This window comes from Nestor notabilis, unplaced genomic scaffold (assembly GCF_000696875.1).
Source record: "Nestor notabilis isolate BGI_N333 unplaced genomic scaffold, ASM69687v1 scaffold5843, whole genome shotgun sequence".
Classification (NCBI taxonomy): Eukaryota; Metazoa; Chordata; class Aves; order Psittaciformes; family Psittacidae; genus Nestor; species Nestor notabilis.
Genome location: NW_009920549.1, coordinates 16477 through 29547, shown reverse-complemented (window position 1 = coordinate 29547; position 13071 = coordinate 16477). Strand labels below are relative to the sequence as shown.

The 13071-nt window shown below is 51.3% G+C and overlaps 1 protein-coding gene across 1 annotated transcript in view; it reads left to right on the top strand.

Moving 5' to 3' along the window:
• Nucleotides 1–2690: 2690 nt before the first annotated feature.
• The window catches only part of MAPT (microtubule-associated protein tau), a gene marked incomplete at its 3' end in the record, with an annotated part of 26327 nt that continues 15946 nt past the window's right edge, over nucleotides 2691–13071 (top strand). The window contains exons 1-5 of the mRNA XM_010010718.1: nucleotides 2691–2763; nucleotides 4044–4130; nucleotides 5456–5542; nucleotides 7042–7107; nucleotides 9898–10761. Of these exons, the coding sequence (XP_010009020.1) occupies nucleotides 2691–2763; nucleotides 4044–4130; nucleotides 5456–5542; nucleotides 7042–7107; nucleotides 9898–10761 (1177 nt within the window). The remainder of the gene's footprint in view (nucleotides 2764–4043; nucleotides 4131–5455; nucleotides 5543–7041; nucleotides 7108–9897; nucleotides 10762–13071) is intronic.

Genomic DNA, 13071 nt, shown 5'->3' with positions numbered 1-13071 from the left:
GACCTTAGAGCAGCTTCCAGTACCTAAAGGGGCCAACAAGAAAGCTGGAGAGGGGCTTTCAACAGGGGCATGTAGTGATAGGACAAGGGGGAATGGCTTTAAACTGACAAAGGGGAGATTTAGGTTGGACATTAGGAAGAAGTTCTTCCCTGTGAGCATGGTGAGACACTGGCACAGGGTGCCCGGAGGAGCTGTGGCTGCCCCATCCCTGGCAGTGTTCAAGGCCAGGTTGGACACAGGGGCTTGGAGCAACCTGCTCTAGTGGGAGGTGTCCCTGCCCGTGGCAGGGGTTGGAACTGGATGAGCTTTAAAGCCCCTTCCAAACCGAAGCAGTCTGGGATTCTGGGATTCTATAAGACGCTGTGGGAGCCCTGTGGGAGCTGGATCCCCCGCCCTGTCCCTTGGCTCGTGATACTTTGAGGAGCTGTTGTCCTTCTCCACCACTGGCTGCTGCACAAGGGCTCAGGCATGGAGTGACTCTGCTCCTCTGCCTGTCGTGCTGCAGACATGGTGGGAGGATGTTGTGCTTCATCTGCTCTTTACAGCAAACCAAAATCACCATGTCCAAATGAATGACCACCCAGGGCATTTCGTAAGCTGCAGCTGGATTTCAGGTGCTCCTTGAGTCCCATTGAGTGGTTTTTGATGGATCTTTGTGGCTTTCAGTTTGTGCTTTTTTTCTTGTAACAGAAAAGGCAGCTCTTTTTCTCTTGCCTCTGAAAAATTAATGGCTGCATCTTCCTGAGCCCACCTCCAGTCCCTGAGCTCTGAGGTGCTGAATCCTGCCATGTGCGGAGCTCAATGGAACAGGCTGTCCCTGGGTGCAGAGCGGTGTTAGAGAGCTCGGGCAGAGCAGGATCAGCAGCTCAGACAAACACCCTGCTCTTGCTTAGTGTGGAACATTCAGCCCTGGCCCTGGCAGGGCAGTGGGGAGCAGGCTTGTGCTGAATCATGGCTCACTGCTGTTGTGCCAGGGGTGCTCAGATGCTAAAGGCTCTGCTGTGTCCCCTGTCCTGTGCAGCAGCAGAGCCTCGGGTGGGCTGTGCGAGCTCACTGGCTGTTAAGCTAGCAGTCCTCTCTGGATGGTGTCCCAAGAAATTTTAGTCCAGAGGCAAAACTGTGTCTTTCCAGGGAGATTGTGGGAGACGCTAATTGCTCTTCTCCAAAAAATCAGGTGGGAGGAAGAGAGAGAAAGAGGCAGAATGAGGAAACTGCCTCATTTAAATCCAGCACAGTGGATGTGGGAGTGGTTTGTCTCTGGGGCTGCAGTTGGGAAGCAAAGATGTTTGTATCTGTGGATGTTGAGTGAACTGCGCTGGGCTGGGAGGAACTGCTGGGGACCACCAGTTGTGAGTGTGGTGGGAACTGCTTCTCCCATCCATGTTTTCCTACTAACAGACAGGTCAGTGCATGGGGAAAGGTGCTGTACCCAGCCCATGTGTGTGTTTGGGGCAGAGAGATCCCTCTTCCATACACGTACATACACAAACACACAAGAGCAGCACATCTGTGTGTCATTTCACATTGATGCTCATGCCCAACTTGCTTCTGTGGCCTGTGCACTAAAGGTTAGCATCATATTTAGTATTTCAGTGCTAAGTAGACCTGTAAATGTCAGACAGTGGCCAGATGAGACCAGGCTATAATCAATGTCACCTTTGAGCTCTAGGAAGAGGGCAGCTAGATGTCCAAATGATTAGAACGCACCATTTGGGGGGCAAAAATGAGGTACTTAATTTATACTTCCATTTTTGTGTGTGAGTTCCTTGCAGGGCAAGTTCCCAAACTTCCTTAGTACAGCCCTTTCAAATGGCTTTGTAGCTAAGGCAGGAATTGAACTGCATAGTCATCTTGCTGAGGCTTCAGCAAGGGTTTGCTGCCCTGCTGCTGGTAACCTGAGCTGCACTGATGGGTTCACCTGCTCCCAAGGGTCACAGCACACGTGTCATTACACTAATAGCTGGTAATTAATCCCTGCTGTAATTACAGCAGCTATTGGGACGTCAACTACAAGCAGTGTCTGTCCGACCAGCATGGAGACTCGGGAGGAACACAGTCCCTGCTTCACACAAGTCGATGATGTTTGTTGGTGACTCCATCTCCTTCTGCAGATAGATGCATGTTAGAAACTCTGAATTTTATCACCATTCCATTGTCCAGCCTCTTGGCTGTGCTTTGCTCTGCACCGTGGTGTTGGCTACAAGAGTACCACAAGGAGAGAGACAAGAAATCTGGAGAGGGGCTTTGGAAAAAAGGGAATGGCTTTAATCTGCCGGAGGGGAGACTGTGCTGAGGCGCTGGCACAGGGTGCCCAGAGAAGCTGTGGCTGCCCCATCCCTGGCAGTGCTCAAGGCCAGGTTGGACACAGGGGCTTGGAGCAACCTGCTCTAGTGGAAGGTGTCCCTGCCTGGGGCAGGGGTTGGGACTGGATGAGCTTTAAGGTCCTTTCCAACCCAAACCAGGCTGGGATTCTGTATTCTTACAATGGCTGGAAAGCTGGTTGGCCGTTGGTGGCTGCTCTTGTGCAATGGAATGTTTACTGCTCCTGGGAATGGGCTGACAAACCAGGACTGCAGCGTGGAGCGGCAGCTGGAGCCCCGCAGTGGGGCTGCAGGAGGAGGTGAGCTGTGTCACACTGCCCCTGACGGGGCTCTGGTTTTCCTCCCCTCTTCAGGTAACTTTGCTGAGAGATGGCGGAGCACCGTCAGGACGTCACCACGATGGAGGATCACGCGGCTGCTCAGGAGAAGCACATCCCATCAGGTGAGCGGCTCCAGGAGGAGGTGGTGGGAAGCGTTGCAGCCTTGCCCACTGCTGCGAGAATGACCTCTGCAGGGAGAGCAGGGCCAGCGTGGGCTGTGAGGGCCCCTTGGAGGTGCGTGCAGGTTACCCTGCAGCCAGTGGACTGTGGGTAGCCCACAGGATGCTCTCATGTTCATAGCAAGAGCAGAGCAAGCCCTGGTACCCAGACTAGTGATGCCCTTATTGCTGCAGCTTTGCACATGTGTGTTTCTGTGTTCACTCCTTGGTTTGCTGTAAGAATCAAGCACTGCTTTTCTTTGAGGCACAGCTCAAGGGTGGTGCTTGCTGCCTGCTTTCCTCACCTGCACAGGGACATGGGGAGACCTGAACAGAGCTCTGGGAGCAGGGGCCATGCAAGAGGCTTTTGCCCTGGATTTCAGACCTGCATTTCTCAAGCAGCTTTTCCTTTCTCATTCCATCATGCTCCACAGCTGAGCTTGGAACCACATAACACCAGCAGCCCTGTGGGACTCACTCCCAGCTATGCTCCATAGACGCATCATCTGAATTTTCTTTTCTTGAGGTGCTTTGGCCACACCTTACACCAGAGAAATGGATTGTCCTGGAGAGAATCCATAGCATCCATTCATCCCGGGTTCTATAACTCATTTCAGTCTAGTGGCTCCTCTCTGCTTGTAGCCTCACGTCTGCACATCACAGGTCACGGGGGTTTTGCGTATGCCAGTTTGAATCTTCTTTTCCAAGTCATTTTCTCCAGTTCTCATTATTTGATTTGCCCAGACTCCTTGCAGAGAGGAGCCTTGTGCCTCTTGCCCTGCTTTTCCAAAAAATGACTTTTGCAACCAACTCTTTGCACCAAGCCCTTCACAAACACTTGCTGGTTTGCAATGAAATGTGTTGTGGAAGTGTCCAGCAGCCTGCTCTCGGAGGGAGGCTGCTGGCTCCAGAAATGGCTGAGGCGACGACAGGACTCAGAAGTTGTACATCTTTTGTGCTTCCGTTGCTAAGATCTCCTTTCCTGCTTGGGCCATGCTTTGCTGTTTCTGCCTGTCCGGTTCACTGGGCTTTTCTTTTGCTGATGGGTTTCTGCTTGTTCCTTTTGGTGATGACACTGGTGCTTTTGGTTGGCATTTTTACGCTTTGCTTGCTTGTTAGTTCAGGATTTTTATACCCTCCAGTTACAGTTTCTTGCTGCTGTGGATCTGGGCAATCAGAATTTGTGACACACAGGCCGTAATTCATAGCCAAGGCCTTGTTCTAAGTATGTGAATGTTTTCCAGGCTATCCCCTTCAGATACCAGTTGATGATGGATCAGATGAGCCTGTTTCTGAAACATCTGACGCTAAGAGCACCCCAACTACGGAAGGTGGGAGCTCTTTGACTTACTGCTTTGAATCCATGATGGATGGGGTCATGGTGAACCTTGTGAAAGACTCGCCGTGCTGTGTTCTGGTGGGGTTCCTCAGGAGCAGTGTCTGCACTCTTGGACAAATGCTCGTCATTAGTCCCATCACAAGTAACATTTGCCACTCTACAGAGTGAAATAATGAGCTTTAAAGGTGGAGAGTGGGTTGGAAGGCAAGAGAAAATGAAGTGTTTATTATAGGTCAGGAAGTTCTTTGCTTCCTCAAGACTCTTTACACAGTGGCTGGAAGGTCCCGTCAGCTCAGTGCAGCTGGGAGCAGTCCCATGCTGTGAGCTCCCAGGGCCAGAGGTTTGCATCCTTGTGCTCCCCCAAGGCAGCACGTCCTGGTCGCTGTGTTCTCTCTCAGAGTCAGCCAGACCTCACAGCTCTTTTTTTTCCCTCTCTATTCACACGTTCATTAGTCCAGCATGATTCAAGCTGCAGTGATGAGATGGGCAGAGTCTATACAGAAACCAAAACTTAGTGCTGATATAATAAAGGTCACATTGGTAGGACTTGGGGCATGTCTGTGCTGCTCCAGAATGTTATCTGAATGCTGGCTTTGTAGAATAGGCTTAATTCTGAAGGCTGCTAGAGACTTACCATTTTAATTAAGTGCACTTGTGTTCCTCTGGCTGCTTTAATCCTGAGTATCTGCCTCTTGGAGACTTCAGGTAAAGGCATTAAAAATGTAGCTAAACAAAGGTGGACAGATTCTGACCAGTTCCAGCCCTGTCCTGTGGAGGTCTGGGCTCTGTTCCTGTGTGTGTCACTCAAGGAATCGTTACTTGAAACGTGGCTGGTGCAGAAGGGATATTGTCCCTCTTTCCAGTTGGATCAGGACTGTCATGACGAGCAGGCATCCCTCTGGTAGGTGGAGCAGTATCTACCCAGAGTGCACCACAGCCACAGTGCTCAGATGGTTTATGGAGGTTTCTGATGGGATGTTCTTTCCTGCTCCAGACTAGGGATGTCCCTTGCACAGCATCACCGTGCACACACATCAGGCACCCGTGGCTGTCTTTAGCTGTGTGTTTTCGGGCTGTTCATAGTAAAGCCTTCAGCTGCATGAGGAGTATGCTGGAGATGTGTGGGCTGTGTGGCAGAGGGGACAGCTCCTGGTGTCCCTGTGGTACTGGCTTGGCTGTGTCCTGCTCAGGTGTCTCCCTCCACAAGCACTGGCTCCAGGGAGGCAGTCGGGTGCTTTCCTGAGTTCTTGAGGCACGTCCTGGCCTCCGCAGGGATTTGCCACTTGATGGCTGTGTGAAAGCTGCGTTGTTTTTCAGATGCCACAGCACCTTTAGTGGAGGAAGGAGACCACGAGGATCAGGGTGGTGTCGAACAGCACGGGGAGATCCCAGAAGGAACCACAGGTGAGGGAGACCAAGGTGCACTTTCATCTCTTGATGCAGACAGAGCAGAGAGCTGGACTGCTGAGTGCTTCAGAACAACACCACAAGACCTCTCACAGGCGTGCTTCGCCCCAGTGCTTTGCTCTTTCTTCTCCATGGCCTGCAGAAATCATTCCCAGTTTACAGTTGTCCTCTTGCCTTCCCCATCGTGGGAGAAACTCGCAGCCTTTTCTTCTCTCTTTCTCAGCTCCACATCTGCCAGTCTTTCTGTCTGGTGTCTCCGTGGTGGCTTCACCTCCCATCTCCAGGCTCGGTGCTCACCTGCACATCCTGTCATCCCTCTGCCAGCGCTCTGCTGGCGAGGTGCTTGCTGCACGACCTTGCTGCTTGTCTCATGGGTGCTCTTGCTCAGCCCAGCCATGCGGGTGTCTGGGAAGTGGCAGGTGAAAACCAGGCCACTGCAGCAGTTCCGTGCCTGCCAGCATGTTTGAAGGGTAATGCAGAGGAAGTGAAGTGGCTAATCCAGCCTGAATGCTCTGTGTGGAATCACTGCACCTAGGCCTGGTTTTCCAGGGAGGGATGGGGGTCTTGCAGCTCCTGGGAGAGTCAGGTCTGTATGTGAAAAATGAGTATGTGTCCTCTGTGTGGTCATCACTGACTTTTCCTGGAAGCATCAGGCGGGTAGTGGGTGGAAATGGGCTTCTGCCAGTGCATAAATACTGAAAGGAGCCCCCAGCACTCTCCCTTGGGCAGCCGAATTGTCTATCCCACATCCAGATCCCAGGCTGCTGGTGAAGAAACACAGAGTGGCTTTCCTGCTAGCAGGGATGTGCATTGTCTGGTTCAAGAAGTGACTGGACCAGGGAGCCAGGAAGAAGCAGTGTGTCCTGAAAAAAAGTGGGGAAAACAGACAAAATCCTAGTTTAGCTGCAGAACCGTGACATAGAGATAGAATTGATTGAGCTGGTTTGAAAGGAGTCATATAATACATTGAAACTATTCTAGTAGAGATAAACCATCGTTGCTGTGGAGAAGATTCTGCTTCTCTAATGTACCAGTATTCTTGAAGTGTCAGACTGGTATCAGGCTGGGATTCACTGGTGCCAGAGAGCCTTGGCAGAGCTCATTACTGGGAGGTAGGTGATAGACACCGAGAAAGTCGGGCTCAGGTAAGAGTTAGATATTAAGGTGAGCGCTAGGTGGGGTAGGAGAGAGGATTTAAATCCACATGGTCCCTGCTCCTTACCAGCCTGTTTCTGCACCTGAAGAAGCTTGTACTAACCTGCCACCCAGGATGTGTGAGCTGTGGAACACTCCTCCAGTCTAGAACAGTTCAGGCTGAACAGATCTACTGAGATCCACCATTGCTGTGGCTTGATTCCCTTTCTGCTCCTGCCTTGCTCATGACACAGATGGGCAGGGTCAGCAGGGAGGTAAATAAATTCTCCAGACACAGAGTCTTTAAACCTAACTCTTGTTGTGATCATGGTTTTCCCCTTCTTTCTCTGAACTGGGAGCAGCTGAAGAGGCGGGTGTAGGAGCCACTCCCAACCTGGAGGACCACGCTGCAGGAGATGCCGCTCAAGGTTAGTGATCATCTGCTCTGGTTCCATTGGTGCTTCCCACATGTGGGGCTGGGGGCTAGGGAATTCCTTTCTGTAAGACAAATGCTCTGCACTGTATGAGCAGTTGTGCAGTTCTCCCTGTTCCTGACATGGGAAGGTCATACCTGCTTTCAGTGCTCCAACATGTTAATTTCATAGAATCATAGAATGATTAGGGTTGGAAATGACCTTAGGATCATCAGGTTCTTCTCCTCAGGCTGCTCTGGATCTCTTCTCTGCTCAACCTGTAGCTGTGCCAGGGATTGCCCTGACCCAGGGCAGGGAACTACAGCTTGTCATGCACCACATTTCTCTCTCAGATGGCTGAAGCCCTGGTCCTTGTTTGTCCTCCAGGCTGAAAAAAGGAATGGACAGCGCAGGGATGGTGTTAGCTGGGAGGAACAGCACTGAACAGAGTCAGTTTTGGGTCCTGCATGTCACACATGAAACAAGTGAATTGTTGAATTATGGTGTCTCTTTCTAAGGTGAACCATGTATCAAACCTACTCCCTGATGCCCTGACTGTAACAGTGGGGTTTTCCTCATCCCTGTCTTAGGGAATGTGACTGGCAAAGCCAGGCACTGAGCATCTTTACAGCAGTGATTATGCCTCTGCTCAGATGAGCCAAGAAATCATTCAGGGAGCTCTTGGCTCTCTGGAAAGCCTCTCTTGACTGCTCAGACAGGAAAACTTGATGGGATTTTCCCAGATCTCCCAGTGCTGGCTTAATTCTGTGCCCAATGGGGCAGACACACGGTTCAGACTCACTTTGATGTCATGCTCTTGTGTCACTGATACACTAATTTGGTGCTCTGTTTAAAGTCTTAGTTAAGCCCCATTTGTAAAGTGGTTTTGTGTGCACTGGACATCACAAATTCCTCCAGTTGCTTGGCCAGCGTCTTTCTTCCTCATGGCTGCATTAGTGTGTTTACAGACGTTGTGTCTTTTAAAGGAGTAAATAGGTCTTTGCTTTCCCTGCTCGGGGCAGAATTCAGATTTTCTTTGCTTTCCACACCCAGATGAGCACAGTTCTGTGCAGTCTGCTCCCTGCGGTTAAATTTAAACCTTAGCTTGCCTGTCTTCTGCCTCCAGCTCTTCAGTATTTAAAATAGCGTTGCTACTACAAGAAAGAAATCAAGACTGTTGGCAGAAGGAGGGTGAAGTTCTCTCTTCTGTCTGCCCTGTTCAGTCTGGTTTTAGCTGCTGATTCTCACCAGAGTTTTAGTAAGACCTTTCTGAACTGTCCTGGGATCTTTCATCTGTCAGATATGGGGACATGCAGCTAACTGGAGCTTTGATGTAACCTGTATGTGACACTAGTAGGTTCTTGTGTAAATTGTTACTTCTCTGAAAGTGGACTTGTAATGATGTACTGCTTCCTTTTAATGATTCTCTTGGACTGGGAGGAGAATGTGATTATGGATACACATGCAGACAGTCTTGGATAACTCATTCCAACCTGCCTTCATTTCTCCTGTTGTGGGATTTGAAAAACTGGTCTTTGCAGTGAAGATGGAGCATGTTAAAGTGCTTTTGGAGTCTCAGGTGGAGAAACGTTTCCTGATTCGCACTTTGTGCCCTGCTGGCCTTCTGCCTGCTCATGACCTTGTGCTGCACATTGGCCTCAGAACCCCTGGCAGCTCCTGGAGTATGGAAGTACAGCTGTGAACCCTCCTGAGCCCACTGTCCACATTCCTGGTGGTTAGAAGGCTGGGCTGCTGACTGCTGCATAAACACCCCCCAAATCCCTGTGGCTTCTTGATGCCACATCGCAAATATCACCTGCCAAGAGGTGCCAATTTAAGGTTTCTTTCTCCACCATTTCAGAGGTGTTTGTGTGGTGGTTGCCCTTATATTCTCTTAAAATAGGGAGAACATTGGTAAGAGTCAGTCTTGACTTCTTCTGTTCTTGTTTAATCTTGTTTGTTAACGTTAAGGAAGCAACAGTTGAAATCTCAGTGCTGCTGCCTCTGATCCAGGCTCTTGAGTTGACCTGATCTGGATAGATTCATAATACAAGATGCACATTCTTACTGGGGCAGTTGACTTTAAATCGATTTACCTCTGCTCAGGGTGAATTCCCATTGCTCAGAGCATCTTTGCTTCAGTTGAATGAATTTCTAACAGATGAAAGCTCCAGCTCAGCTCGAATACGTGGCTTAATGCAGCAATTGTTGGGTGAAATTGTGAAGGCCTGTGTCATGCATGAGATCAGCGGTAGAACAGAATTCTTCCTTTTACCCCTTCCAAGCCCCAAAAAGAGAGATCTGTGTCTGAGTGACCTTAGGTTTAGGCTTTAAATGGAACACTTTCCACTCTGCCCAAATGGCGGCAGCAGCAGCACTGGAGCTCTCATGAGCCTCTGTGGGTGCGTAGGCCAGAACTGCTGTAGCTGTGTGGCTGCATGGTCCAGTGGTGGTGGTAGATAAGAGAATGGGTGAGTTCCTGGCTTCTGAACACCTCTGTAGCTAATGCAGCTCATAGAGTGCAGATGGTGGTGGTGAGATCCCGTAGCTGCCTCCGAGACCAGGTCCGTGGAGGTGTCTGGTCTCCCACATGCTGTGGATGTCACTGGTTCTGACTCCAAGGGGGTCCGAGCTTCTTTTAAAGCAAAAGCCACTGTAGAAGTGAGCTGTCTGTGCAGTGGGACAGTGTGGGGCTTGCTTTTATCCTGATAATAGAAATCCTCAAGCTCTCTTCAGCATTGTGTGACTGCTGTTTGACATACCTGTGCTAACTGTTTGCCCATGCTTCGTACCCTGCGTCTGCAGCTCCGGGGGAGCCAAGCTCGGCAAAGCCACAGCCTGGCCCCCAGGAGCCTGTGGGAGATGTGATGAAAAGAGAAAGCCAGTCCACAAAGCAGGCAGCTGGGGCTCTCCAGCAGCCTCTGCTGCCGCATCAAACAAAGACTACAACAGCGGCTCCCACCAGAATCGAGGTCACCATACCAATACCCCTGGATATGTACCAAGACTCCAGACCATCCGAAGACAAGAGTGAGTTGTGGGATCATCGAGGCAGAGAAGGCATTGGTGTGGATCCAGCGCTGGGAGCAGAGCTGGGTCCTGAGGTGCACACTGAGGGGTTGGCAGGAGTTGGTGGCACAGAGGAGACCCATGTTAAAGATGGGCCATCTCCTTTATGTGCCAGAGCCCTGTTACAAGAAGATGCCAGTAGACAGGAGAGAGATGGAGACAGTGACATTGATGAAATGTCTGAGCAGGGTTTGCTTTCTCTGGTGGGGCAGCGTGAAATGGGCTTGTGTCAAGCAGCCAAGGAAGCTCTTGAAGAAAAGAAGTCCAAAGATGTCCTCAGAGACATCCCAAGAGAAGCAATTCTTGTTGAAGCTGAATCACATAAAGCAGGAGAGGACCAAGAGGACAGGAGAGAGCCGTTGAGAGGTGAAGAAGATAGAGATGTCACCCCGTCAGAGCCTTCTGAAGTCATCTCCCAGACAGAAGCTGAGCCCAGGGAGGGAGAAGATTCTGGACCCATTGAATTAAAAGATGATGTGCAAGTCAAAGATGCTCCTTTGGAAGAGGCTGTGCCAGGTACAGGAGAACGTCGGACGCCCAAGAAGAAACCTTCTGCCCATGTTGCAGATAAAGTCACCAGTCGTGTCCCTCTCCTCAAAGGTGTGTGCTCCATTTGCCTGCCCTGAGCTCACACTGCTGGTGGCTTGCTCGCGACAAGGCTGCCTGAACCAGCCCTTCAGCTTGCTGCTGCCTCTTGAATCCTGCTGCTTGGGACATGGCCCGGACCTTTGCTGTGACCTGATCTCCAAAGCGCCGCTGCTTCTCCCTCCTGCTCCTTCCCTCTTCAGTCCCAGGTGTCCCGGCACACTCGGTTCGCGTCCCTTGCATGGTGCTGGCGTGTCCCCAGTTGTGCTTTGTTCACCTGGGTTTGTTTTGATTTCCTTGGATCTGTGGGGTAGGCGCTTTAACTCACCCAGAGAAGCTGAAGACCGGATGGCCACTGCTGCGGCATGTTGGAGTGGGGCTAACCCAGCGCTTGTTCCAGCAACACATGTTCCATCTGGTTTGTAGAATCATAGAATGGTTTGGGTTGGAAAGGATCTTAAGATCATCCAGTTCCAACCTCCTGTCAGGGGCAGGAACACCTCACACCCCAGACCATGTTGCTCAAGGCTCTGCCTAACCTGGCCTTGAACACTGCCAGGGATAGGGCAGCCACAGCTTCTCTGGGCACCCTGTGCCAGCGCCTCAGCACCTTCACAGGGAAGAACTTCTGCCTTGTATCCAACCTGAACTTCCCCTGTTTCAGTTTGAACCCGTCACCTCTTGTCCTGTCACTACAGTCCCTGATGAAGGTCCCTCCCCAGCATCCCTGTAGCCCCCTTCAGACACTGGATGCTGCTCTGAGGTCTTCTTCTCCAGGCTGAACAGCCCCAATGTTCTCAGCCTGTCTCCATACAGGGGATGCCCCAGCCCCTGATCATCCTCGTGGCCTCCTCTGCACTTGCTCCAGCAGCTCCATGTCCTTCGTACGCTGAGGACACCAGCCCTGCACACAGTGCTGCAAGGGGGGTCTCACGAGAGCAGAGAGGCAGGATTACCTCTCTCGACCTGCTGCTCACGCTCGTGTTGATGCAGCCCAGGACACGGGTGGTTTCTGGGCTCAAGCACACACTGAAGTGGCTCATGTTCAGTTTCTCATTGACCAACACCCCCAAATCCTTCTCCTCAGGCTGCTCTGAATCACTTCACCCAACCGGTAGCTGTGCCTGGCATTGCCCCGACCCAGATGTAGGACCTTGCACTTGGCTTGGTTTGGTTGAATTATGAGGTTGGCATTGGCCACCTCTCCAGCATGTCCAGGTCCCGTCCCCCGGCAGAGTTCCATACTCTGCAGCCTATCACTGACATAAACAGCTACACCCTGTCCAGCTCTGCCTGCCCTGTCTTTTCTAAAGAGCCTATAACCATCCATTCCAACACTCTAGTCAAAGGAGCCATCCCACCATGTTTCTGTGGTGCCAGTGATACTGTATCCCTGTAGCTGTGTGCACATCCCTAATTCCTCTTGTTTATTCCCCATACTGTGGGTGTTTGTATAGAGGCAGCTGAGCCGAGCTCCGAATGAAGCCGACTTTGCATTGCTCCAAGCATCTGTTACAGGTGCTGGCAACTGACTGGGAGCGTTGGGATGGATCGATGCCCCTCTCCCCCAACACATCTAGTTTAAAGCTGCCTTGACCAGCCTGGCATGTTTTGCATGTGTCCACTCTCTGGTTCAATAACCCTTTATATTTGCCCTCCTAAAGAGGAGGGAGGAGGAAAAAGGCAAATGAGACATCAGGTCTAACCCCACATTGATCCTGTTTCTTGTGCTTTTCCCTTTGATACCCGCTACTAACTGGTGCTGGAGGGGAGGTCTGCAGCTGGAAAGCATCCTGCTGTGATGGCGTGTCCCCCGGTGGTCCAGGGCTGTGTTAGGGTGTTCTGAGGTGTGTTCTGAGGTGTGAGGCCTGGCTTTTGGGTGCATCTGCCGGTGTGGGTGTCTCTAGGCTGGGCCAGGCTGGGAGAGCAGTCACACCCTTTTGCTGCTGCATTTATGCAGCAATCACTGTCCTGGGTGAAGGTCTGAGCTCACATGGTCACACGATAACACCCGATGGTGTCTCAGTACCTTGTACCTCAGCTCTGGCTGTTGAGGGCCTGGGGGAAGCTCTGCCCTTCTCCCAGTGCCACATCCCAAAAGCTGGCTTGGCTGCTTCCATTAGCCTGGTGATGCTGCTCTGCTTTGCAGCAGAGGGAGTGTGCTCTTTGCTGGGTGGGGTTCATGAAGAAATTGTTGATGTAGCTTTTCCCATTGGAACTAAAGCTCATAACATACTTCTCATTGTTCAGTCTCTAATGATCCATCGGGAAGCTGCGCACATGTGCTGCAGGCATTGGCATGGCTTGGGATCCCTCCCATCAGAG